The following is a 27,705-nucleotide window of genomic DNA, read 5'->3' on the forward strand; positions in this document are numbered from 1 at the left end:
CTGCTGGCAAGATCATCAAATAAGCCAGGGGATGAATAGGCATGGAAACCTATCTAGGCTTGCTGCAAACAATTCTCTAGAACCCAAGACTGGATTTTGAAAAATAAATGTGCGGCTTTTTTCTCATTCTTTCCTTGTAAAAATAGCTGTGGGATGTAAATCATCCCACTGAGTCAGCGCAGAAAGGAGCAGCCTCCGTGGCTCAGTGGGTTGCTAACTTCAAAGCTGAATTTAGCGGTTGGAGTGTTGCTGCTGTTAATGTTGGGGAGCTTTTATCTGTGTCTGACAACTCACAGTGTTTGAGTGCAGGGAGCACAGTGCTGTGTTTCAAGGAATGTGATGCTGAAACAGATGAGTGACATCAGCATCACCCCCACAAAAGGCAGTGACTGGGTACAACCTTGAACAACCTTTTCTCCCTGTCTCCTGTAACAAGGGAATCCCTGGAGTGGGGGGATGATGGAAGCTCAGGCTCACATGTGTTCCCTCATTCATACATACAGAGGCTGTTTTGGAGAAAGGCTGGACTCTCCACCCTGCTGCTGCACAGCAGCTTCAAGTTCTGGCTGAAGCCTTTTCCGACTTCACCACCATGAACTCCCAGGACAAAGAGGAAGGCAGGCAATTTTGCATTTTCAACAACATTATTATGCAGATGTAAAATGTTACTCTGGATTTCCAATACTCAACTCACATTCATTTTGCTCCTGGAGCTTCTGCTCTACCTTAATGGAAGCCCAGGGATGTTTGGATACATGTCTGAGCAGATTTGGGTTGCTGAAATAAAGAGCTGGTGTGAAACAACACAAGCCTGTAAATCTTTATTCCAATACTATATTTGGGGAGTAGAGTCTCCAAGGTCACAAGGATTTTTCTCCATGTGAGAACAGCAAGATCTGGTCTAAGCATCTGATATGAGACAGCATTTTAAAGTGCATATGTGGGCTGGCTGTTATATTTTTTGCAAAATCATGGCCCCAAATCAAGCAAAGATAAACAGGTCATAAGTATATTTAGGCTGGGAACCAGAAGTGCAGCTTCCAGTTGGAGGAACTGCTAGTACTAAGATAAGGCACCAGAAACTGCTGTACATATTTTTCCAGCCTAAGTGGAATGGGGATCAAAGATGCTTCACAGGAGACCAGGGTGGTCTCTGGAAATCTGGGAGGATGACATATGAGTGCAATGTGCATCCAGAATTTAGTGTCCCCTCTCTCCTGAACAGGCTCTAATGCTTGTCCCAAATTTCCTATCATAGTTTGCCACTTTTAAGTTCTCTCCTGAAAACAGCATACCTGGGTCACCAGCACTCTTTGGAGCTCAGTCTCACAGTCACCACATCCATATAAAGACAAGACACTGTGTTTTTGGGATTACACATTTTCCTGAGCTCGTCTTCCCCCTCCTCTTCAGTCTGTCTCAGAAAACACCCAGAGGTGCAATTCCCTACTCGTGTTACATGTGTAGGGAATGGTGAAACCCTTCCTAACCACACTCCCATGTTGAACCACTCCTGCTCCCTGCTGGCACATCCATCCCCATTGCTCTCCTCCTGCATCCCAAACCCGCGAGACAGGTTTGACTCTAGCTGTCAGTGCCACCAGCTGTGCAGTCTGCAGTGGTTTTAATCTGCCTCCAGTGGGTTCCAGTTGGGAGTCCTGGTTTCTTTTGGCTGCTGCAGGAGCTGAGTGCCCGTGTTTCCTGGATTGCCATGTGCTTATCCCAGTGGGTGACACAATCTTCTGCTCTCGCTACAGGTTCTTACAGCAAAATCAGCTGCTGCTCCTCAGGAGGCAAACATTGCCAGCAGCCCTGTGTGCCTTGGAAAATGACTCAGGTTCTCCTGCATGACACAGAGTATTCAAAAGACAAGGAGCTGATTGATTTAATCCTATCCCTCTGCACTCGGGAGGGCCTTGTGCTTGAGTCATGAAACTGTTGCGTGGTGTTTACAGGAGGATTTGTGAATGAATGGATCAAACCCTCTCCCCTGAAGCACGTGGTGCTGCACTACATGCTGGTATTAATAAATCAATAATTTTCATGGGAGAATCTTGGAAAATGTGCTTTCTGGGGAGGTCCTACTGGAGATTAGCAGATTCAGCAGCGAGTTTGGTATGGTAAGTGTGTGCAGCACAGCATGGTGTGCTCCGGAAGTGTTGGGGACAATGTTCAAGCAGAGCAGAAAGCTGTGATACCCGAGGGATGTAAGAGAAACCTGCATTTTGGCTCAAAAATTCCTACACTACACTTTGCTTGAGATAAAGGAGCAAAGGAACTCCCCAGATCTCTCCTTTCCAAGAATCCCAACTGCTTGCTGGATTTGCTAAATCTATCCACAACTTCACAGCCTCCTTACAAAAGTGTGAAGGCTTGTCCCTGTGCTCTGTTCTGAACACCCAAGCTGTCCCTGTCCCCGTTCCCACCAAGCTCCTGGCTGTGAACAGCAGAGCTGCATGTGAGACTGCTGGAGTCCTTTTTCTGCCTTTTTCACACATTCAGGGCACATGTGATCCTGGAAAGGACCTACACAAAAAGCCAATCCCACTTAAATCCCCAAAACAGGCTTGAAGCGAGACTTCAATGATGCTTGGAATGAGTTTTCCTGCGGTGAACTGAGGAGTAAAGCTGTGTTTCCAAAGCCAGCACTATAAATGAGCACTGCTTACAGACCAGATCTCAGCTAAAAGCATTTCACTGCAGAGAAGGTGGTGCTCAGGCTCATGAAAAGGGCATGGATTAAATCACCTTCAAATTAGCTGTTGCCATGAAGGCAATACCGCAACAGAAGGTTGTGAGGGGGAAGAATCTGATGTGCATATCTCTATTTTTGGAGCTTTTGGTTTCTGCATTGCAGCCAGCTGTGTTCCCAGCACAGTTCCCTTCTGCTTTGAGTTCGTGGGACTTCTTACTTTCCTGCCCAGAACTGTCTCCCTTTCACATGCAACAGAGGAACCTTTGTGTGGTGGAAGATTTTTTTCCCCCTGAAATGGAGATTTATACTTACGGCTCAACTCGCACAAATTTACTTCTTACAAAATTTTACAAATTAAGTCTAGAGAGATGCAGAAAATGCCATTTTACTGGTGAATTCAGTGGTAGGCTGATGCACAGGGAGGCCTGGGGGGTCTGTGAGCTGAGAGCAGTGCTCTGTGCTGTGAGGATGATTCAGCATGTGCAGATTCTTAAGGATCAGGAAGCAAAAGAATTGCAGTGGTTCTGTTACCAGAATTGTTTGGCCTGACAGGCAATAAGGGAACCACTCGTTGCTATTTCTGATAGACTAAAAGAGAACAGAAATGGTGACATCATCCCTCTCCCAGATTTCTGTGCAATTTCAAATCCAGCCCCTGACCTGAGCGAACCCAAGCTGGGCTCTGAACCCCTTCCTCTGGGAAACCACTTCACTAGCCCAGATATCCTACCTACATCATGTCACTGGTGACACCAGAGCTGTAATTTGTCTGAACAAAACAAACGTGAGCTGCCAGCCTCCCAGAAGAACTGATCTGCTTGTGGGACAGCTTTTCTTCTGCTCTGTTGTTCTGTGGGTCGTAACTCATGCACTCTAAAGGTAATCTCAGTGCATTTTTGAAGATTATTGTGTAAAACCTCCTTTTCATACTGAATGGAAGTGTGGCAACAAAATGGATTAACTGCAAAAAACAGAGACTGCTGGGTCTGGTACACAAATGCCACTTGGAATCATTATCCAAACCCCAATGAAGTTATTAAAAGGCTGCTGTGCCCCAGGGAAGGCAGAATCAGCCCGTGGGGCTGAACGCTGCCCTGTGCATTCCTGCAAACACAGCACCTCAGGCAGATCTGAACCTTCACATGGAAACCTCTGCGGAGCTCCAGGGCTGCTTGCAGGGCTCAGATTTCTTCCTTGCAGTGGAATAATTCAAGTCTGAGGCTGCCTGCATATCACCAGATCAATACATGCATTTACCTGTCAAGAATGACTTGAACAAAAGACTGACAAACATAGTTTTGAGAATTAAGGGATCTCAGCAATTATCCATCTTTCTGCAGCATGGTGAGGAGGGAAGAGCAAACCCAGGGATGGGTAGGAGCAGAGAAATTCCAGGGCTGGATCAAGTGTAGTGTATAAAGTTTAATTTACTTCAATAACTTGCTCAGAGGAGCACTTTGCTCAGAGCTGACAAAACTATTTTTTGGTTTTTTAGATATGGGATTGCCCTAACTGTGAAATATGTGTCCCTGCCAGCCCCTCAAACACACACAGCACGAGATATGGGTGAAAATGTCTAATGAAAAAAGGCAACAGAGAAAGTATTAAAAGCTCAATAACGTAAGGTGGATTCTGTGGTGGTGTCATGCAATGTGAGAAAAAAAGTCTTTGTGGGAAGAAAAGAAATGGAAAACCTCATTATTTTTGGCAGGACTTCGGCACATTTTGCTTATCAAGGGATTGTCATAGGGAGGCGATTATTTTACAGTCCATGAAAGTTCCCTCCCTCCTTCAGTTCTCCCGATCCCAGGCTACCTCCCTACAGTCTGAGGGGCCTCTTTATGGGATTACATTTCTACTTCTCTCTTTTTTATTCCCACTCCCTTTTTATTTTTTTTTTCCCTTGCTGGGGTATTTTTAAAAGACAGATTTATCCATTTCACCACTGTGTCCAGGGAGGGTTGCTCAGAATGGAGGGGGGAAGGCACCAGTTGTCCTGGTCCATTTCCCGTGGCCATGATCTGATGAACGCTTTGAGCTGGGATAAATCAGCCCTGCCACCCTGGTGACTCCAGCACTGCCCTGGGCACCTTGTTCCCGTGCTTGAAAACCCTTTCAGTGAAAAGTTCTTACCTAATATCCAATCCAAACCTCCCCTGGTGCAACTTGAGGCCGTTTTCCTCTTGTCCTGTTATTTGTTACCTGGGAGAAGAGACCAAGTTACACCTGGCGACAGCCTCCTTCCAGGGAGTTGTAGGGAGTGATAAGGTCCCCCCTGAGCCCCGTTTTCTCCGGGGTGAGCACTCCCAGCCCCCTCAGCAGATCTGTGCGTGCTCCAGACCCTTCCTCAACATCCAACGAGCTCTTCCAAACGGTGAAGCAGGAGGAAGACGACAGCCGACTCAATAATTTCTCAGATTGGAAAAGTTTCGCTCCTGTGAAATTCCGTGACAGCAGCAGCAGCCCCACGGGACACCCCTGCTCCATCCCTGCTGCGGGAGCTGGCGGGTGTCCCCCTCCCTTCCCGTGGCTCCACAGCAATCGGGGGCAGACCTGCTGTGCCCCGGGGGGGCTGAACCGCATCCCCCGAGCTCCGGGAGCGGCCCCGGCCCGGCCCGGCTCTGCCCAGCAGGCGGCACTGCCCGCCCGCCGCACCGCCCGCAGCGCTCCCGGTACCGCAGCGCTCTCGGTTCCGCACCGCTCCCACCCGCCTGCGTGGGTGTGAGGCTGCCCCGGGCTCTGCTGGACCCTCCCGTCTCACCTCCCCCCCCGCAGCCTAGGCTCTCTGAGTGGGATTTTAGGGTTGAAGAGATGGGAAGGTGCTACGAGCAAAGGATGCTGCTCTTGGCTGGCGGCGCTTTGCCTTCGTTCTTGTGAACAGGCAAACAAAACCACGTTTAAATAGAAATAACTGCGGATAATTCGGGAGTTTATCAGGGGAGGTATTGGCTCTGGCACTTCTCTGCTGCCCTCCCTCCGTTTTGTCCCTGTTCTCCACCTGTGCACCAGGAACAACCCAGCCTGGCTCCTGGGTCGATGTGGCTGCAGGGATGCTCACTGCAGCCCTTCCCATCTCATTCCATCAGAAAAAAAATTTATTAAAGGCATTTTATCCATGGGAAAAACAGTTCCCAGTAATCCTGCCAAGGTCAATGTGAACTGCTGAGCTGGGGCTCTACTGTGAGGCACAGCCAGGTCTCACACACTGACCTTTTCCAGGCAGGACACCTTGGGGACAGGGAGCACCCAAGTCATCCCTTCCCATGCTTTTCTCCCTGCCTTCTCCAGGGATGTATCTGTCTGACCATGTGCTTGCTCCTCACTTAACAAGAAAGGAAAACCATGGACTTTCTCCAGGTCAGACAAGATCCACGTGTGTATGAAACCTGGGTAGGGATTTAATTGAAGCAGGTTTGTGCGTGGGGCCCTGCAGTGTTTGGTTTGGTCACCCCTCAGCCATACACCGGGACATCCTTCATAGGGAGAGGGGTCTGGTAGTCCATTCTCCAAGTGGGAAATCCCAGGGAAGAGCATGGTTCTGATGCAGGGTGAGGGTTGCAGAGACATCTCCTCTTCCTAGCTGAGGGTCTGCTCCATCACAGGGCCACTGAATGTGCTGCTCCACCAGCAGTGACCTGGCTGCTTCAGGTGTCACCTGCACGGCTCATCCTTGCCCAGCCTCCCCTGGGACACTGAGTGAGGAGTTTCAGGGTGCTATGCTCAATAATGAGTCCTTATGAATTCCCCACTGCCTGGCCCAGCACAACAGGAGGATTCACTCTCCCAGCGTGGGTGGGATGCTGAGGTCTCCAAGCCTTCTCCTTTGGTCTGCAGCTGCTTCATCCTGCCCTGCTGTTAACTGTCCTTGGAGGGATCATTGTGGGAAGCAGAGCAATTCTCCAGCTCCTTTGTGATCCCCACTGGGCATTGCTCCACTTTGATTTTTTTTCTTCCTCTCATTGACTTCTTAGCTCCTGTAAACAGCAAGATGACAGCAGGAGTTGTCCACAGAGAAATGGATTTACACTTATGGAGTCAGCATGGCCTCATCCCAAAATAGGGGCAGCACAGGAGGAAGCAAAGCTCAGCAAAGCAAAGATGAAGAGAAACCCCTCAGATGTGAGACATGTGGGTGTCCAGGGGAGTCTGTTGTCATCCTGGACACAAACAATGTGTGAAGCAGAAATAGGCAGAGGATTGACCTGGTGCAGGAGTGTCCCTGAGAGGATACCCAGACCAGTAGTATGCATTCCATGGATTTCTTCCCCTTCCAGTGTGGCACATGGTCCACACCACATGCTGAGAGAGGTGCTATGCCTCCCCATCACCCCATTTCTGTCACAGCTGCATCCACCCCTCACTTGGGACATCCTCATCCAGTCCTGGAGGGTCTTATGTGTCTGCTCTGGGCTACAGAGTGTGGCTTCCTCCTGACTACTCCAAGTGGCTGGGTTTGTACAGCAAATCCTCTTGTTATCCAGCTGTGATGGTGTCCCCTGAGTGAGCAGGGTCCTCTGAAGGCCAGGCTGCTAAACAAGCTCCCTTCAAGCTGAAGCAACAGCCCTCTCTACATTTATGGTTGAGCCAACACTTTCTTGTTGTTACAGCCAGTACAGTGCAGGTGAGCAGTGGGGCTTTTCTGACAGAGCATATTTTAAGGCCTGACAGACAAACTGTCTTACCCTTGCTCTTACCAAGAGCAGTTTTCTGCTTATTCACCTGTAGGAAAGAAACATGGGTACAACACATTCCTCTGTCAGCAGGGAAATGTCTGCAACCACACTGGAAGATCAACAGAACTGGCAGAAACCTTTCTCTAAATGTCAATAACTCACCCCTGGGAATTTGCCCTTCTCCAATCACTGCCTCCCTGACCAGATAAACAAACACAAGGGACTAAGCTCTGTTAGCTTAGGTGCTTGGAGTGCTCTCCTGGTCACCCTGCTCAGGCTGCCCTGGCTAACCATTAGCAGGGGCTCCTCTGCCTAGAAACACAAGTGTTGCCCAAACATGGCACAGAGGAGCACGGAGGAGAAACTTCCACTCCCCCAGTGTCCTCAGGCCTTTATCACAGGAGTCCCTCTGGAAGCAGCAGAAGTTATAGCCCTGAGCTGATACCCCAAGGAACTCCACCTCCCTACCTTTTATCCAGGGATCCTGTCCTCTTTTTCTCTTCCTCTGCTGCACATGACCTTTGTCTTTGGTGCCAAAGTATTTCCCGTCAGCCTCGGCTTCTTGTTGGATATCTTCTTCATATTTCTCCTACATCAATGAGAAAAACAGTCAGTCTACAAACTCCCCTGACTTTCCCAGGGAGCTGATGACATTGCCAGGGACCTTTGTGACTATTGATATGGAGTGATGACAAATGCTATTGTTCATAAATACTCTTGACTGGCTGGAAAGAGTGGCACTTCTATCCCTCAGCAGCAAGTTGTGTAACAGGGTGGGAATGAGGTTTGGCACCTGGTGCAGGAAGAGCCATCACCTCCTGGAGGGAGCTTGGGCTGGGACAACCTGTCCTATGCCTCTGGGACCCAGCAGCCTAAGCTGATGGCTGAGGAAAACAAACAAACCAACCTCACTGTCTGTTGTGTCTGGCTCATCGGATTCTTGCTTCCCAGACTCGACATCGTTGTCATCTAAGGAAACACAAAAAGAAGGTTTTTTGGCTGGTGGGAGTCTTGACAAGTTCATGAGCAGATGCAGAGATACTAGCTCAAGCTCTGAGAGCCATTGAGGCAGAAAACAGCTTCAGCAATAAACTGTGTTGCGAAGCAGAGGCACTGCAAGCTACATGGCCTGAAATGAATGTTTATGGGCAATTCAACAAGACTCTATTGGGAAACCAACTCCCAGCAAAGCTGTATCCATAGGACTTTGATATGCCAAGGTCACAAGAGCTGTCCCAACATCTGTGGCTGCATACAGGTGGGAAACTGGGGAGTATTTCCCTCCCAGACTGCACCTTCCCATTTGAGCCCCAGGTGGGGAGCAGCAGAGGCCAAAAGGGACAATTCCCACGTTTGCTGCCAGGGTCAGTCAGTGGCTCTTGGCAGGGAACGTGTGCCGAGGAGCAGAGGAAGGAAAGGCAGGGGAGATACTTCCCTTCCCAGCAAGAGCATCCAGCTGCACACAGACCCTGGAGCTATACAGCCCCAAACATGTACCTGCACACACCTGACCTCTTCACAGGCTGAATCTGCATGGGTTGGGGGCCAAGCCTTGCTGGTGGTGGCATCACCCTGTCTGCACACATAGCAACCAACCTGGGCTGGCCATGGTGGGCAGAAAGGGCTGGGGACAGGGTTGTGCCCTCTTCTGAGGGGCAGGGGCATCCCAAAAGCTCAGTCCTTGTTGTCAGCCAGGATGGGGCTCAGCAGGGCAGCCCCCCTTGCTGCCCCTGCAGAGGTGGGAGAGCAGATGATGCTGCTTCCAGACATTCCTGGAGTCCCTGCAGCCAGATGCCATCCTCACCTTATCCTTCTGCAGGTTAAGGTTCACTAGAAAGTGCAGAACTATTTGTGTATTGTCTCCTAAGCTTTGTGTCAACCTTAAGGTGAGAACTGAAGAAAGTCCTGTATTCCCACACCCAGAATGTAATCAGCTGAAATTCTTCTGTCATTATGATATCTCCTTAGCATGTAAATCACAGAGGACTCACTTTTTTTTTTTTTTTTTTTCCACCACGAAAAATCCTGCTCCTGAGAGTGTTCCCAAACCACTCCGACACGCCCAGACCGACTAATCCAGGCGAGCTCAACTTTCTGGCCAAGCCAGTAAGGCTGGTACTGAGCAGCTCTCAGCAGACGTGCTTCCCACTCTGATCCCCATGGCTGCTGCGTCCCACCTGCCTGGACAAACCTGGCACTCATGTCCCATGGGGGTCAGGCAGGGAGAAAGCCTTGAAAGGGCTCTTACAGGAGATGGAGCAGGGAAAGGGAGGAAACCATCCTGATATACCTGCTACAGGTACCAGCATCCCTGTGCTCAACCCTACATGCTGTGTCATCACATTTTGGAGCAAGGGGACAGACAGGGGTGGTTTACCAGTGCTAGTCCTGCAAACTTCTTGCATTTTCCCCATCTCTGCTGAGAAATTCTGAGCTTCTTTCTCCCTAAGTGGGTAATGCTGGAGCAACAACATTGGCTTGTTACTGCTCATTGTGGAGTGGGTTTTGCCAAAAGGTTGGAGCTACACTGATCTCTTTAGCTCCTGGAGAATTCCAAGCCACCCAGCATGGAGTGCAGGATGCTCTGCAGAGTGTGCAAGGACGTCCCACAGGTGGCTCCTGTCAGTGCTGGACAGAGACACTGGGCTTTTCTCCAGAAGAACTGGTATTACCTTCTCCCTGTGGATACTGAGCCTGAATTTTGGACATATCTAGGGTTGAAAATTGAGGCCTCAAGAAATGTGAGGCCACAAAAAAGTTTCCCGCAATGGCCCAGAAGAGCTGGGAGCCAGGAGCACTGGGTCCCTGGAAGGTGGGATTGCAGATTCCCAGCAGAGAGCTCTTGGCTGGAAAATACCTTCACCAAAAGGCAGCTTTCACTCTTGCCTTCTCAAATGTCACATTTGCCTGAGGCTTCTTACCTGCTTCTCCCTTCTGTGCACTGACATCCCGCCTCATCCCAGCCTCAGGAAGAGCCTCTGGCGTGGAGTTGTTTGTCAGATACACCCGTGAGAGCTGTGGGATACAGGGAACACAAATGCTGCTGTCACCAGGCAGGAGGAGAGGACTGTCCCCAGCCCTTTCATGGTGACTGTGACACCCACAGGGACAAGCATCACAGAGATATTCCTGTGCACTGTGGTGTGTCTGCAGGGAGCCCAGCACCTCCTGCAGCAGCCTGTGGCAGGGAGCACAGGCACCGGATGGAAATCCTGTGGACACTGGAGGGGAGGTGGGGAATGAGAGCCAGGACTGAGCAACAGCTCTGCCATGTGAAAACTGGCTCCATACTCATCAAACTCTATCTCCCACAGAGTATTAATGCCGTTCACAATGGTGCCAGCAGCACTGCTGGACACCCTGGGATGGGGAAGAGGCTGCAGTCGATGCCAGCATGAACTGTACTCACCACAGCTGCATCCTCCTCCTCCTCCTTGGCAGCACCAGGCAGTGGCCGGGCGGCACTGGGCCAGTGGTAGGGGCAGCGCAGGTCATCCCGCTGTGCCCTGTGTCCCCCGCCGGGACTCCCCCTGGGGCTGCCGGAGCCCCGCAGCTCCCTGCGGCCGTGCCAGTCTGTGTCCCTGCCGCGCCCGGAGTCGGACAGATCCAGCGGCGTGTCCGCGTCATCGTCCCTTGCCTCCTTCACCTTCGCTCGCAGCTCCGAGCGCTCCCTGCTCAGCCAAAGCTCCTTCTCTTCCTTCCCATCCGCAGCATCCTCCAGGAAGGCCCTTTCCTCCTTGCATCCTGCCGCCATGCCCAGCCAGGGGGACATCGGCCGCTCCCCGGGCGGGACTTTTGTGTCGCCGTCCGCCCGCTGGCCAGGCTGGCACTGCTGCAGGAGGAGATGCTGCAGCCTCTCCCGGTGCTTCAGGAGCTGCAGCTTCTCCTCCAGCTGCTGGTCCCTCACGTACACCATGGTGGCGGGAAGCTTCAGCAAGGCTGCGTGGTCTTCCCAGCTGTCCCGGTGTCGCGTCCTGCCGTCGGTGGCTTTGGTCCGGAGCAGGTGGCTGGGGAAGCTGCCGCCGTCCCGCTCAGCCGGGGAGCAGTGACTCGCCAGCCCCAGCTGGTGCAGGGAAAGGTGCTTGTGCAGGAGGCAGAGCTGCTCTCTCCGGGCGCTCAGCTTTAGGTTTTCATAGGATGGAGCAACCTTGGGGGAGTCCAGTTTGCTTGCTGTTAAATAACTAAAAAAAAGCAGGGAAAAAATCGCTTTAGCTAGATCGCATTAGCAAATCAAATTAAACATTAAAAAAATTAGCATTAGAGTTTTCCCGTGTTTTCCCAGCCCTGCAGGGATGTATGTGATTTCTCCTGCTCTTTCAGTGCCCTGTTGCAGCTCTTGGCCAGCAGATCACCCTTGTCTTTGGGTTCTGTGCTGGCAGGAGAGTCCTGGTGGCCAGGGGGGTCAGGCAGTCAGCACTGGTCCTCCACCTAGTGCAAGAAGCCATTCCCATCCCACCATCCAGCAGCAATCTCCTGTCCCTGGGCCATGGTAGGGGGCTGAGTGAGGTTGCAGTGACCTCTCACATCAGCACTGCTGCTGAGTGAGAGGTCACACTTTTTTGAATAATGTCTTACAGCAAGCAACACCCTAACTACCCCCCCGGCCTTTCTTAGCGCCTGAAGACCCCCAGGACAGAGGAACAGCTCACCCTCTCCTAATCTCACTCAATGGGAAATGTTTACAGCCATCCTAGGAAGTTTGGTACAGTGCAGGAACCTGCCCTGCAAACCCAGTGCCTGCTGCTGCTGGTTATTTGGCAGCTCCCATGAGTGCAATCTGTTCCCAGGAACGCTCAGCAGAACTACTCATACTCCGGGAAACTCATTGGCCTTGCTCAGCCCTCTGTGCTCCTGAAATCAGGGGGAAGGATAAGCCTGGGAAGTGCTGAGCCCTGCAGAAAAGCCCATTAGAATAGATAAGGAGGAGCAGGAATTGCTGCCTGCCTGGGACAGTCCTTCTGCCTGGATGTGGGGGCAGCTGGCTGTGGGTCTGTCTGAGGAGCTGGAATAACCAGAGGCTGATCTTGCTGAGCCAGATTCCAGTCATTTTTTACTGGTGTAAACTGGGAGAACCCCCCTCCCCAAGGCTGTGGGAGAAGTCTGGAGAGGAAAGTGGGCAGACCTTCCATCCATCCACTGAGGGACAGCTGCAATGGGCCATGGATCAGGCTCACACCACAACCCCCAAGCTGGTACTCACGCCTCAAGGCTGGGGCTGTGCTCGTGCTCCGGAGGGAGAGGAGTCTTCCTTGCTGGTGGAGACACTGCTGCCCCTGAAGGACTCTTCTCCAGGAGGCAGGGTCTGGAGCCAGGTCTCATCAGAGCAATGGTGCCATGCAGCTGGTTGGAAATCCTCTGGGAGGCCTGTGGCAGAGGAGAGAAAGTCCAGATGAACCATTCTGCAGTGTGCTCTGGGCTCCAGGGAGCTTGGCTGAGCTGGGAGGCATCTCCTCACCAGTGAGAACAAGACAGACAGCTCCTGAGTGCTCTGCTTGATATGGTTCTGGTCAACAGCTCTGCCAAGTTTTTATTCATTTTTCCAGGAAATTTCCCCTTCAGGTACTCTGTTTTCTGGCTGCACTGATTTGTAGCACAGGAGGTTTTGTGTCTCCTCCTAAGTTGTGATTCAGTGGCTTAACCAAGATAAGACCCTGCAAATTCCCTGTCCTGTAGTCAGGCCTTTACTCATGCAAGACTTTATTCATGCAAACTCCTGGCACACAGTGGTTTGGTAGGTGTATTTCTAGTGGAGTACCTGGTTCTGAGGCCAGGACATCATTGTCTCCATCAGCTGTCATGAAAGACTCAGCACATGTTCTGACTTGACTTTCCCCTGCCCACCTGGAGCTGTCACCAACCCTTCCTGAGATCCCTATTAATTATCCCCACAACCTGCCTGCAGCCTTACCAAAACCCCTTTTCACCTGCTCTTTCAAGTTTTCTGTGGAGGTCGAGTAAGCAAAACCTGTGCCAAAACAGAAGTATCAGTGTGGGTGTGTGTGGGCTTGAGTTCCCATGACCAGGAGCAAGGTCCAGATCCTGCAGTCTCATCTCACAGTGCCCAGTGCCTGTGCTGAGGTTTGCTTGCAGCAAGTGGCAGTTTCTGCAGAGAGGATGGATCTGATTTTTGGTAGGTGTCATTGGCTCTGACAAACTGCCCAAGTCTGGCTAAGTCCTCCCCTTCTACTCTTTCCCTGTCCCAGTCTGCTTGTCTTGATCCAATTCAGATGACCAAAGTGGTAGGATGAAGGCCTGAGGACATCAGGCTACCTCTGACAACTCACCATTTCTGCAAGGCTGACTTCTTGGAGGACAGTGCCTGGAGAAGTTCTGTTGCTTGGAGAGCTTCTCTGGAGCTTCTCTGGAGGCTTTTCTGCAAAAAAAGGCACAACCAGCTGCCATGACAATCCCCCAGAGCTGCTGCAGCCCTACCCTGCAGCATGCTGGAGCCTTGCAGCCTCTCAGTGAAGATTTTGAGTCAAAATTGCCTTCTGGCTCAAGCCAGTACCTGATGGAACGTGTCCTTCATTGCATGTGTGGGTGGCAGCAAAGGAATGCCATGGTCTCTACATGAATTTTCTGACAGTGAGGGCACCCAAGCACTTTTTTGCTCTAACACAGAGTAGGATGTTTCTCTCTTGACATGCATTTCACCCCATCAGCATTTCTGCCCATGGCAAAGTCCATCTGAGCTGCCAACAGCTTGGTCTTTGCTCTCCAGACCCTTTCCCAGAGCAGTTTTGCACCATGGCTCAGTCACTCTTCACATCCCCAGGACCCTCAAGAATAGCAGAAGCCAGCAACACCCACCTTCACTGAGCTCGAGGTCTGGCACATCCTGCTGGGCTTCTTCTGCTTCCCTGTGAGCTGCTTTCTCAGTGCTGACATTCCTGCTCACTGGGGACAGTAAAGTCAAAGGGGAGCTTGGTGTGGAGCTGCTTTCCCTGGAGGTGACTCCTGAGGTCTTTGTCCTGTCGCTGTTGGAAGGAGAAGGACATGAATGAACAAGAAGGGGCAGGAGAAGGAAGGTTTTGGAGCCACTGCACTGAGAGCTCTGATCCTGATATATAAATATACATATTTATATGTGTGTGTATGTGGATATACCAGATCCTCAGACTCACCTCCTTCCACTGCAGCTTATCAGCAGCCCAGCTGCAGTCTGCAGCATGGACAGAGCCAGCAGGACAACTCAAGGTGTGATTGCCCCACTTGGTTGTGGGTAACATCACAGGAAGTCACAGCGTTGGGTAAGCCAGGACCCAGCTGCGGCTATTGCAAAAGCTCTGTGGGAACCTGTCCCTGGCTGGGCTTTCAGCCTCTTGGAGGGGTGGATTCCCCACAGGGAAGTGGTGTCTGTCCCCTGTCACCAAATCAAGATGGAGGGGCTGATGCTCTCAGTGGCTACAGGGAAGTGACTGAGTTTTGGAGACAGACACAAAGTCCAGGGTGGACTCTGATGCTGAGACATGGATGTTTGGCTGGAAATCTTCCTATCCAGCATCTCAGGGTAGAGCAGAGCAGAGCAGAGCAGGATCACTCAGGGCTCAGCAAGCCCAGCCCAATCTACAGCTCAGGAGCTACTCAGCTCTTGGGAAGCATTGGGGAGTAAAAGCCAGAGTTTCTCTTTAAGTGGATGGTGCTCCTGTGCTCCAAAGAAAACACATTTCTAAACTAATCCCTCAGTGCTAATTCCTCTGTACTTTAAACCCTTAAGGAATGAGCTGATTTGTATATATTGGCAAGCCTGGCAGGTTACTTGGCTTTCAGCGCAGGGCTCTGCTGGGCTATGAGCCTGTTGGTGCAGATCCCTTCTCCCTCTTTAACCCTATCACAGCCCCTTGTGTGTCACTCTCCTTCCCCCAAAACAACACATTTCCTGCAGACCCTATCTGGCTGCTGCAGGAGGGGAGCTGGTGCCATGGAAAAGCCATGGAAGCCCAGGTTGAACTCCATGCAAGCACTCCAGGGCTTTGTTTCCTGTGAGGAGGAGAGGGTTTAAGTACCTTTGTTGCACCAAAAATGAATCTTTGGACACCAGTGAACAAGGGAGTGAGGAAAGGCCAAGGGTTTTGAGACCATTACAGATTTTTCCATGTCTAACATATACAGGAATCCACAGGAATTAGATGCTAAAATACTCCTGAGGATGCTGCAGTCTGGAGGTTGCCCTGCTCAGCTGTGGGGATGCCCTGGTGGTTACGAACAGCCCTGGCAAAGAATGAAACCAGGAGAATGCTTACTCCAGGCTCCGGAGCCTCTTCAGTTCTTCCTTGAGAGTTTTGTTCTCCTCCCTCAGGCGGTTGGTCTCGTTTGCTGCAGGGACAGAGGCAGTGCTGTGAGTTCAGGAGCTGCAAGGAGAGAGCTGATGCTCCTCACAGCTCACTGGGGTGCCCAGGGGAGGAGGAGGGAATGGCAGCAGGTTTTGGAGGGATGCCGAATTTCCTTCCTTCTTTGTAAACATGCTGGGGTTAAGGAATAAAAGGGAACAACTTTCTGACTGAGGTTTCATCAGGACTGGTCTGCTTGCAGGTTGCCCAGCTCGGGGGCAGAGCACAACCCAGACGAGGCTGAGGTGGGTTGGACACAGCCAGCATCCTGCCCTGACCACCGTGGCAGGGTGCTGGGTGGGTGCTGTGTTAGGGGAAGGGTTGGGGGTCTGGGGGGGATCAGGCAGAGGCCAGAGGGAGCTGTGAGCACCCAGCACTGGGTGCTGCAGCGAGAAGGCCTCAGGTGAGTGCAGGCAGGCTCCTAGGCACAGTGCCTTGGTGAGCTCCTGCTCCAAAGCAGCACTCAGGGGGCAGTGGCATAGCAGGGGAGATAAACCAAGGGCTCTTGGCACCTCTCCATCCCTCCTAAATGCTTTATCTCCTTTAGCCCCATGACCTTCCCTGGGCTGGTTAGATCCCCAGGGAGAAACACCCTGCGCCTCAGAGGTGCTGGGAGCTCTGCCAAAGGCTCAGGAGAGGATCCATCACATGTGTTGCTTGATTTCATTTACCCGTGCTGAGCTGCTGCTGTGACTTTCCTGTCTTTGCCAGAGTGTTGCTTCTGCTTGTGCCAAATGCATCCTTTTTCCAGGCACCTGACACAGCCTGGAATCTCTCATTTTCCTGGAGGTGTGGAGGGCTGCAACCCCCAGCTCTGATGATTTGTGTGAGGGGTTATGTCTGCTCAGGGGGAGCTGAACTGCCATCCACAGTCCTGCTCCCTCCCTTCTCCCAGGCCCTTCCTGGATTCCTGTCCACCACAAGGGCTCACATGCAAATATCTGGGAGAGGCACTAACTGAGCAAAGACCCAGCCTGCCAAAGCTGAGCTTACAGTGGGTTTCTGTACGTACAGAGGATGAAGATGTGCTGCAGGCTCTGGAAATGAGAGGTCTCGTACTCATTCTGCTTCTTTTTGGCCAGCTCCTGGGTGACCATGCATCTGTCACAAAGACCAGCTCGCAGCCTGGAGGAAGGAAAACCCACAGCTTGTTACCACACGGTTTCCGTGGGAGAAATAAGTTCCTGCCGTCCCCATGGAGAAGTGTGAACACCCAGACCATCACCCAGAATCACCCCTGCAGCCCAGCACTGGCCCTTGCAGCCCTCCTGATCCAGTCCCACTATCACCAGCTTAGTGCCCAGGCTCATCCAGCTCTCCCAGCAGCTGAGTATGGGAAAAACAGAGGTTCATGTGCTACATCCCTCTCTGGGGAAGACAGCAAATCCCAAACTCTCCCCCTAGAAGAGTGCAGTTGTTGCCACTCAGCAGCACCCTACTGAAAAACAAATCCTACCTGTTTTCTAACACCTTTATGTTTTCTTTAAGGACCTTCTGCTGTTCCCTTAATTGGTGATTTTTAGCAAATAGCTCTTCAATTCTCTGAGCATCACTAATTGAAGAAACAGAACAAAGAAAAGAGGCTTATTAGATTTCTCCCCAAAACCTGTGCTTTCACCCACAGTGCCCTTTTTCTTGTGTGGCAGGAGGGGAAACAAACGTGTTGGAGCCTGGTTGCTGCCCTGTGACACCCTCTTTGGAGTTAGCAGTTTAATTCCTCCCAGTTATTGTTTCCCAAGAGAGGAAGCACTGGCTGGCATGAGCATCACCTGCCAGTGGGAAGGCAAACTGGAGGTGGGCTGGGATCACCCCAAACCCTGCCTGGAGCCAAAAAGTTTGAATTTGGCAATGCCAGAAAGGCAAATGGTTCTCTCTAAATCCAGAAGTCTTGGGGGAGAACTCTGGAGGTCTGAAAACCAAGTGGAATATCCACCCCTCAGCCCCCACCCTGCCAGCACTGCTCACCGGCACTTCTCCGTCGTCAGCTCCGTCACCTTGCTGTGCAAACCTGGAAAAACGAACAGAGAAAGAGGGGTGGGGGTTTATTGCCAATTCCCTGGCACTCAGAACACTGATGGAATTTCAGGAAGGTGAGTGGCTTTGCAGAAATCTCATCCATTCACAAGCCTTATCTCTGATAAGGAGCAACACGCTGCATGTGTTAATCACTATCACAGTTTAATGGAACTGGGAAAGTTGTACGAAATGTGAGCCTGTTTTGTATTCCCACTATTTAATGAGTCTGCATTTCCTTCCCAGACCCAAAAAGTCTGGTTTAGTTTTGTTGTTACTTATTTCTCACTACGGCCTGCATTTCCCAGGTGGGCAGTATTTTATAGCTTTCGGGGTTGGAAAGCATCTTGGAGAATATTTACAGCTGAACGGGTTTCCTTGATGGATCTGCAGACTTTGTATCCTGTCAAATCCATTTTATGCAAAGTGGATGTAAACATGTGGTTTAAATTGCTCAACAGTTTCCTCTAACTCTCACACGGCTTGAAATTACACAAGAGAAGAATGAATTCATAAGCCAGAATCATCCAAAAGTGCTGAAGTTTTGTTCATAATATTGATACTGGGAATTATTCTAATAGGAGAACAATTGGACTTGGCTCTTGGTTGCTTAACCTAATGGGTTTTATTTTAATAATGTATGACCTGAGAAATAATTTATTCCCTGGAGGAATAAGCTATCCAACCTGACTCAAATGTTTTCTTTAACAGAGCTTCATCTCCTGCTGCTTCTGTCTTATAGATTATTGCATTTTTCTGCTTTCCCTTTGATCCCTCAGTACCCAAACATGCTCCAATCCTCTTTGCTCGGAGCAGATGCCCAGCAGGTGTTTGTGTCACCTCTGCAAACCTCCCAGCTCTCCTTTATCACAGACCACGACAGCAGGGGCAGGAAAGGAGCCAAATCCCCCATGGTTAATGCTTGGAGCAAGTGGGATTCCTGCTGGGACTGAGCACCTCCATGGCTTGCTTTCCAGGAGCACAGAGTGCAGGAATGGCCTCTCTCTTCTGCTCTTTCTCATCATTCAAAAAGTTATTTATTCCTCAATAAACCTTGTTCCCCGCCAGTGAGAAGTACCAAGGTGCCATCAGAAGGTGATCTCCCCTGAGGGACAGGCTGTGACCCCATGTCCCAATCCATCTCCCTAAGTGCTGCTTGCCCAGCACTAATCCCAAAAGCTCCCTAATCCACTCCTGCTCCTGCTCCTCCCTTCAGGTTATTTGACACCCAACGGATCAAGGCGGCGTTACAAAGAAATGGATCTTGGCCAGTTTTTGATAAGATATTTTGTGTCTCCCTACCTTGGACCTCTTTCTCGTGGATTTCCTTGAGCTTGTTCAGGAACTCTGCAAAACTTTCTGTGGTCATGTTCAGGGCTGAGCCACACACCAGGCTGTTTGCAGTGCAAGGACGTTCTTTTGATTCAAATTATTCAGGTTTCAGTCTAAAATAGAAAGAAAAAGTCCAACAAAGGAGATGTGGCTTGTGCATGTGGTGTTCTGGAAAGGACAAAGCCCAAAGCTAGGAAGGGAAACCATTTGCTAAACCATGGGATGCATTTTTGTCCACCCTGCCTCAGCACTGAGCATAGCAAAGAGCATGTCTTAGATACTGGGAGAAGCCCAGCTGGAATATCAGGCTTTTCCTCTGCTTGTTGAACTGTTTAAATTACATTTCTCTGGGATGAGGAGGGGCAGGGCATCTTCTTGAGCATAAAGCAGGGACTCATGTCGGGACCACATGGGGACCGACAATGGGAAAATTCACAGCAGCTTTGGTGCTTGAGCCTGATGGACTCATCTTCTACTGGGATGCTCCCATCCATCCTTCCTCCCTCTAGCACCCTGCACAGCTCCTGCAGAGGCAATATGTACCATTCGAGCACCCCACTGTCATTGCCCAGGCTTCCCAGCCTTGCTGGATGTAGCTCTTTGAACCCTTTGACGGAGATTTTTCACCCCAATTTACAGAGAAACCAGGAGAGGTGGTGTCCAGAGCCAAGACCTGCAGGAAGCTGGCATGGGCACAGCATCCATGGGGTCCTCTGCAACCACTAAAAGCACACTGGGAGAAGAGAAACTTCCACATGAAGGTGTTTAGCATCTCCACATGGGAGATTCTCCCCCCAGAAATCATCCTGGGTTAACGAGTCATTGATCCCAACAAAGCACCTGGACACTCAGCCTTCAACCACAAAGAGATGACCAGGGAAAAAACCTCCCCTTGGTTGCTGGACAGTGAAGAGTGGGCTGGAGCTGGGTTTGCAGCCCCACGGGGAAGGTTTTTGCTGGGTTCCAGTGCTCTCCCAGCCCAGCTCCCTGCCGGCAGCCTGCCCGTGCCTTTATCTGCATGTGGAGCAGGGATGTGCCAGATCACCTGAATATGCAAGATGTGGGCATGCAGGGCTGGAAGAAGAAAGTTTCCCCTAAAGCATCTGATTTTCAAAAGGAATGAGGCACGCGCCAGCAAGCACCAGCAGCGAGCTCGGCACGCTTGGATCAGTGCAGCAGCTGCCTGGACATGAACCGTGCTGGAGTCACTTTGTTTGGCTTTGGAGCAAATCTGGTGCAAACAGAGCAGAGATCTCACTCTCTGGGGAAATAATTATAAAATAATCATTGCTCCCGCTTCTCTGGGCATAACCCACCCGTTCTCAGGGGTGGTTGATCTATCCCAGCAAATAGAAGACCTCGTTCAACTCAAGCTCTGCTGCTGTGAAATGGGGTTGGGAACTGATCTCAACCCCAAGAACAACAGCTGAAAAACCAGCCAGGGGAAATAACACCCAGCTCTACTGTAAAACAGAAAAAAACCCTCCTGATGCTAATGGGATGCACTTCCCAGGATCACTGAGTCCTAAATTAGGCTCTGCCCTGGGCAAAGCACCTCTCCAGGGCTGAAGGGAGGTTGTGAGACCAACCATGGCCATCATGGGACTGACACCCCGAGAGCCAGCTGGGAAGGCTCTGAAGCACTCAGGCACTAATTCCCTCTGCATTCCCAGATCTGTAATCTGGGAAGGGATTGCGACTGGCAGCAGAGTGGTGGTGGCTGCATGTTCTCCTGGCTGATGCTGGTCTTGCCCACCTGGTACTGGAGGGTACAGCCCTTTCCCCAAGGCTGGAGTCCCCCAGGGCTGACCTCAGCATTTTGAGACACAGGGCTCCAGCCCAGCCATCCCGGGAAGGTGACACCCTGGCTGGGAATGGTGCCAGCCTGCTGCTCAGGGAGGTAGGGCTGGGCTGGTGTGTGGAGGGAGGTGGGAGGTGTGAGGGCAGCCCAGGTGCTCAGGGCTGGATCGGGATCCCTGCAGCTGTGACTCAGTGCTGCGGGCAGATCAGCATTTGGGGCTGGGGTGTGGGCAGCAGCTTTGCCTTCTGTGCACGGCTGAGGCTATGGTGCCACCAGAACTGGGGTTCACTCCTGGTTTGCTCTTCCTCAGAGCTCTCAGGTGAGTGGAGACCTGTGACCTGCTGCAGATCCAATCAGCAGGGAAAAGCTGCCATTTTTGGTGTTTTTTGAGATGCCAGAACCCATCTCTGCCTGCAGATGGAACAGCCACTCTGTGGCAAAGCTGGTGAGGACCTCGTGTCTCTGGTCTGTGCACACACATGGTAACAGATAATGCATGAGCCTCACAACCCATGGATCTGTTCCCAGGATTCAACCTTTTGCTGCAGCATTACTGTCCCACCGACAGCCCAGGCTCCCCGAGGGGCTCAGCTTTGCTCCCTCTCACCCTGGTGAAGGCGTGAAGCTGCAGCTCCCTGCTCCTCTACCCTGCTCCAGAGGATTTATTGAGGGAGATTTATTGCTGAGGCCCAGACCACAGAGTCCCTCAGTGTGGAGCTCGCTCCCTGAGACAGAGATTTCATTTACAGCCCTTGGCAGAGCTGTCACTGTGATATAGAGCCAGTGGTGCTGGATGTGGCCCTGTGGCAGGGCCTTTGGCGTCCCAGCAGGGCTGGGTGTATTTCAAAGTGACAGGTGCCCTCTGCAAACAGAGCCCCAGTGTTGGGGACCACAGGCAAGCTCTCATCCAAACCCTAAATCTGGAGGGTTGGAAAGCCCAGGACCTGGGGTAGAGCTGTTGTTGGCTGCCGTGGCTTTGCTCACCTGCTCTCTGCATCCCTCGATGCTCAGCTCAGGGAGGGACAAGAGCTCCAGGCTGGGGCACAGGGTCCCTGGGATGTCACTCCTCATGCAGCCCCTGGCTCCTCCTGGGTACAAACAGCATCACTCCTTGGGCAGGATGCTCCTGACTGTGGCTGGGGAAAGGAAAAGCAGCAGGGAGGTTATTTTCTGTCCCATCTGAGGGGGCTGGAAAAGGGATGGGCTTGGACAGCCAGTCCTGTCAGCACGGCCAGCCCCCTTTCCTTGGTCCCCAGGGGGTTGCTGACCTCTCAGTACCATCCCCAGCACTGCCTGTCACTCTCACAGTGAGCCACAGCACATCCCCACCCTCTGCCACATCTCCTTTCAGAAGGATAAAGCAGCTCATTAGCTAAACGAGCTTAAGTCATTAAAAAAAAAAAAAGGCAGAAAAGAAAAAGGCAGGACTGTGACATTCTGATACTGGGGGATCAGTGAAGCTTAATGGATTTACCAGCAGATATTTCCCCATCAGTAGTGTTGGGGCTGTTCAGCTCCAGGCTGGATTGATGTCATACACCTTTCTCTGGGCAATTGTCAGGCAGAGCTGCTTTGAACAGCCAAACTTTCTTTCCTTGGCTACCCCACTATGTTCCTGGTCTAATTTTAGAATTATAAAACAAATTTATACTCAGAGAAACTGCCTGATCACTCATGGAAAATCTGCAGTGCCAGGAGTATTTCACAGGCTGGTGTGGAGCTAATGCTCTTTGCTGTTGTATTTTGCTTGGCAGTTCGAAGAGGGCTTTCTTGGTATGTTGAAGGATTTTTTTTTTCTGTGTATTTATTTATTTGCATGACTTAAGATGGCACAGACTGCCCTAAAATGGAGCCCATTGCCTGCTCTCCACCGCACTGGGCTTGCTGTGGGTGCTGCACAGGGGCTGCCAGATTGCAAAATTACCTCCCAACAAGTGAGACAGGAGGAGCAGCCTTGGCTCTTGCCACTCCAGAGAGGAGGATTTGCTGCCTTCCTCTACCTCGCACAACCTGAAAATCCTCCCTGGAGCAGGGCAGCTGCTCTGTGCTGCTCCACCAGCCCAGGGGCTGGTTTGCAGCAAGCCCCAGGCTTGCCTTTGCTAGCTGTTGGATGAGGGTCCCACCGGGGTGATGTGGAGCTGCCCCAATGGCCCTTTGGGTGTGTAGGGACTGGTGCTGGTCACAGCCCCCTCAACCAGCTCAACAGGGTCAGCAGCAGCAGGGAGATGCTGCCCCTGCTCAGGTGTGCACAGACGTGTCCCACTGCAGGGAGAGCAGAAGTGCAGCAAACCCTCCAGGATGAGGCTCCAGCCTCAAGTCCCAACCTGCACACTGATTTACTTCTACCCCGTAAAGCCTCTGTTGCCATAATACAGCACAGCCCCGGTGATCACAATTTCTCAGCACAACTTCCCCAGCAGCTCAATTTCTCCCCCACCACCCTGGCCCTGTGGAGGCAGCTTCTGCTTCTCCAACTGCTGTGGCAATCACCAAACCCCCAGTGTGGGTTTTTTTTCCATAACCTCATTTCTGCTGAAGAGCCCCTATTCCCCTCAGGAGTCCTTGTTGTCCCTTGCAACAGGGACATCTCTCCTCCCAGCAAAGAGTCATAGCTGCCCTGGACTTGCAGGATCACTAAAGTCAGAGCTGTTTGTCCTCTGCAATACCTGAATACACCCAGCAATCTGACTTTGGCTTTTCCATAGCAGGGTGAGCATTTTGGGGTCTCTCCCTGCACCAGCCCCAGCTGGGAGGGAGGTTTTGTCCTCCCACTCCCCAACTCCTGCTGCTTTGCTGAGGTTTAACAGTAAATATTTGTTCTGCTCCCCACTTGATAAGGAATGACACTTGGACTGCCCAGCTGTGCCATGATGCTCCCAGAGTGAGGTGGGCTTTGGGCAGCTCTCTGCCCACAGGAGGATTCAAAAGATGATTAAAAGTTGCCACTTATCTACCTGTGCACCTTGGGGTAACCACAGCTTCTATAAACATTACTCAATTAACACCTCAAAATGCTCTGGGAAGTGGGTAATGGGGCATTATCGCGTTTTTTGGGTGTTTTAATTGGGAAGTGGTGAGGCTCAGGAATAGCTCAAGGCCCCATTGGGAGCAGAGGTGTGTGGTCACTGCCTCCACCAGCCCAGCCAAAACTCTCCCACTGCCACCCCCAGCTCCAGAGCCCTTGGCTGGGCAGAGTGGAAGGAAAATACCCTGGCAATCTCTGATAGATGGTGGTTATCACCCTGCTCTCTGCATGTGATCCCGTTATGCTGCATGTGGTGCCTGGAGAGCATCTTGGCCTCATTGTCTTCTGCTCCACGGCAGGAGACCTCTCCAGCAGCATGGCTCAGATCCCACACTGCTCCTGATGTGGGGAATTCATCACTCCTGGTCCTGCATGGGAAAGCAGGTCTTGTGTGGGAGAAGGGATATGAAGATTCATCTCAACCACATTTGCACAAACTGGCACCTCTGCTGCTGTGTGAGGGGTGCATGGGCATCCTGAGTCAAGCTAATGGCCATGCAAGTGATAAAAATAGATCCTTCTTCCCTGGATATGGTGCAGATGATGAAGTCTTTGACCAAATCAGCTTTTCTTTCTAGCATTATTTAAAAAAGGAGTAACATGCTAGGAAGACCCAGTCCTGCAATTCCACCATCACTTCCTTCCTCCTGGATTTAAAGCAGGGAAGAAGGATGACAGCCCTCGGTAGCATCACACCTCATGCCTGGGGCTGCTGGAAGCCCAGGGAGCTCCAGCCTCTCTGAATATTTATGCTGCCTGAAGGAACATATCTGGACAACCCAGGAGGGCACTGGCAGGATGTCCCACAAGGGACACTATGGGGACAGAGGTGGGGGACGGAGGGCCAGCTCAACCAGCTAGCAGGAGTCACCACAACCCAGCTCCAAGCTGCCACTGAGGGAAAAAGGAGCAAATTTATTCTTAGCTTTGGCAACAGGGATGAGTTCAAGATGTGAATGGGATGGGAAGAGAGAACCACTAATCCATTTGGAGTTTTTTACTGCCCAGCATGTGCATGGCCTGGTGCAGGTCAGTGCTGCCCAAGGTGCTGCATGGAAGGTGGATCAGGTCTGGAAGGGGCTGATGCCCCCAGTGCCTGACACTGTCACCCAGGAGGGGCACTGCTGCCATCCCACACGGTCCCACAGTCCATCCCACACGGCCATAGTTCTGCTCCCCCATGGCTGTCACACTGCTGGAGTTTGCTCAAAGTTTTCTGTTCCTGCCTCTGCTTCCCCCTCACCAGAGGCAAACATGACCAGACTCCCCAGTACTCACACAAACCCTGACACCCACAAATTGCCCTGATCCTCCACAGCTATTTCACTCCACCTGAGCAGAGCTGGATCCCATTTCTTAGCGTTTTGGCTCGCAGGGATATCCCATTACCTTGCAGGCTCAAGTGGAAAACGCCAAGGGAAAAGTTTTTGTTAAAGGAGAGCCCCGGGGTCGTGGCTGGGCAGCGCTGCACAACCCGGGTGGGCTCAGGTCACTCCCCACCCCCCCCCTCAGAGCTGCCCCTTTGCCACAAGCCACCGCCTCCCCAGCTGCTACAGAAATCCAGATTTCCTCCTCGAACTCTGAGAGGGCACAGAAAAGCAAGCAAACCCGTGACACACCAACCTCTGCCCATCAGATGGGAGCTGGACCAGGCTCGTCTGCCGGCACCAAGTGACAGCTCTGCCAGCACTCTGCTGAGCGAATTTTGGGCAGTTCTCCATGTGTGGCTCACGCCAGCTCCCTTCCCAGCAACACAACACTGCCCAGGATACTGGGGGACAGACAAAAATCCATGTAAGCACAATACTCACTGCGCCTGTGTCTCTTCCTTGGCTCCTGGAGCTCAGTTAGGTGGTGATCAGGAGACGGTCATCTGGGACACGGAGACAGGACTGAGCAGTGTGGGTGAACTTGCACAGACAATAAGCCATAATTTTTCCTTGCAGCCTGACTGGTTCTACTGGTTTGCATTTCTTTGCCCCAGCAGCAGAAAGGAGGCTCAGCTAAGCTAAAGCTGCCTGACAGGTTCTGCTGTAACACAAAAAGTGGTAAGACCAGTATGGTGTGAATCCAGATAGAGATTTGATTGTTTTCCCATAATTACAGCTCAACCTGTGCTGTTGGTTGAAGCCAATCACATTAGCAAACAGACCCTTTTAAATAATTCATCCGGCATTAAGACAGGAAGTTTTTTTGGTTTATACAACTTGGCACTTTTTGAGAAAAAGAGAAAAAGAGAAAAAGAAATGTGACAGCAGCAGCAGCAGCAGCAGCATCCTACTGAGCTAGAGTGGCACAGCCCAGGGCACACAGCAGCCCCCAACACAAACACCTGGGAGAGGGAAAGGGGTTTGCCCAAATTGACACAAATCGCTTCTTCGAGGGCAGGATGAAACCCCATGGTCCTGGACTGTCTTCTGGGGCCACTTTTCAGTGGCTGCGGGTGCTTTAGGGACCAGCGAGGAAAGGCTAGGTGACTTGGGTGCTGATCCTGGCCAGCAGCCCTGGGTTTCCTCCCAGCTCCAGCTGCTGACACAAGCAGCTTTCACCCTAAACCGTGGGCTGGTGGAGCCGAAGGCAAAATGGACACTTCCTGAGCCTTTGAAGTGCAGCTACTTCAGCATCCCCTGGGGAAAATGCTGGCACGGATTCCCCTGCCCAGGCTGGGCAGGCACAGCCTTCCCCCGCATCGCTGCAGACAGCAGCAGCTCCAGGAAAAAACAAGAGATGCACTTGCTCCCCATCAGCCTGGGACCGATAAAAAGGAATAGAAAGCTGCCGTGAACATATCTGGGATCCAGACAGCACATCCTGCCCTGCCAAAAGCTGCCCTGCGAGCCCTGCTGTGCTGGCACAGCCACCTCTGAGCGCGGCTCTGGCTCGGGAGGGACGCGTCCCTCTTGCTTAATAGGACACGTAACCTGAGGAGGGTGGTTTCCCTGTGACATTTCCAGGGCCAGCGGATTGGGACAGCTCCTGTGGAAGGGGATTTGGAGCACTGAGGCTGAGCTGCTCCTCCTCTGAGTCACTCCATGCCGCGCATCCCCAGAGCTTGGTGCTCAGATCCTCTGCTGGGGTAAAATCCCCTCCATCCAGCAGCAGTGATGCCACCAAGCTGCCCTACAGCCCAGCTGCTGAGCTGGCTCTTGTATCATCCCAGAGGAGCACTGAGCATCCTTGGCAGTGTTTCCCTGTGCCAATCACAGCTCTCAAACCGTGGCTTGGAGCTTTTCTCCCCGTGCACGGACAGGTCGGGCAGGTGGGAGCAGCTGGAGCTCCCAGGAATGTGGCTGCACACCCATGCTATGGAAATGGGTGCAGGTAAACAAGCAGCTGCTCGGCAAGCCGTGGTCCTGGGCAGACCTGTAGGGACTGTTTGGTGATTGCTCTACGTGCATGGAATTCCTGACTCATTCCTCTGCAAGAGGGACACAGCTCAAGGTTAAGGGGGTGTTTTCCATCATCCAGGGCTTCTCATGAACCACCTGCACTGGGCAGAGGGAAGCTCTTGGCCTTTATATTCCCTCTTTCCTTTTGAACCCTTTGTTTTACTGTCGGATATGACAATTAGAGATCGATTGCTTGATATGGTTTGGTAGGCTGATGCTTGTGGTGGTGGAATTAATGGCAACCACATGGAAGAGAGATCCTTGCTCAGACCAGCCTGGTGACATCTGGGAGGGGCAGTGGGGTAACTGGGAGGTGTGGGGCTTGGGGAGATCACCTGCAGCAGCCAGAGCTCTGAGCAGTGACACTGGGACTGGGGACACCGACAGCAGCCTGCACCTGCCTCTGACAGCTCAGTGGCTGCTCTGCCTGGAGCATCAGGGAGGGAA

At 51.8% G+C, this 27,705-nt stretch overlaps 1 protein-coding gene across 1 annotated transcript; it reads right to left on the reverse strand.

Annotated features, from left to right (window-relative positions):
* Positions 1–6,071: 6,071 nt before the first annotated feature.
* On the reverse strand, positions 6,072–25,872 carry RBBP8NL (RBBP8 N-terminal like). The gene is made up of 15 exons (XM_085079121.1): positions 25,681–25,872; positions 21,829–21,980; positions 19,014–19,156; positions 17,664–17,706; positions 17,155–17,250; positions 16,711–16,823; positions 15,612–15,684; positions 14,179–14,345; positions 13,653–13,741; positions 12,569–12,732; positions 10,778–11,549; positions 10,290–10,383; positions 8,276–8,337; positions 7,837–7,957; positions 6,072–6,669 (listed from the first exon to the last, which is right to left on the reverse strand). The coding sequence occupies exons 3-15, from the start codon at positions 19,078–19,080 to the stop codon at positions 6,551–6,553; spliced, it is 1,980 nt and encodes a 659-aa protein (XP_084935247.1). The 5' UTR covers positions 19,081–19,156; positions 21,829–21,980; positions 25,681–25,872; the 3' UTR covers positions 6,072–6,550.
* Positions 25,873–27,705: the final 1,833 nt, after the last annotated feature.

The sequence above is a fragment of the Lichenostomus cassidix genome, chromosome 20, assembly GCF_008360975.1.
Source record: "Lichenostomus cassidix isolate B80296 chromosome 20, HeHo_3.0, whole genome shotgun sequence".
NCBI lineage: Eukaryota > Metazoa > Chordata > Aves > Passeriformes > Meliphagidae > Lichenostomus > Lichenostomus cassidix.

Bases quoted from the DNA above. Each gene is read 5' to 3' on its own strand.
- RBBP8NL (XM_085079121.1), bottom strand. From the start codon at position 19,080: ATGACCACAGAAAGTTTTGCAGAGTTCCTGAACAAGCTCAAGGAAATC. The intron at 17,251-17,663 runs GTGAGCAGTGCT...TTCTTCAATTAG, and splicing joins CTGACGACGGAGAAGTGCCG to TGATGCTCAGAGAATTGAAG. The intron at 13,742-14,178 runs GTGGGTGTTGCT...CTTTTTTTGCAG, and splicing joins AGACCTCGAGCTCAGTGAAG to AAAAGCCTCCAGAGAAGCTC.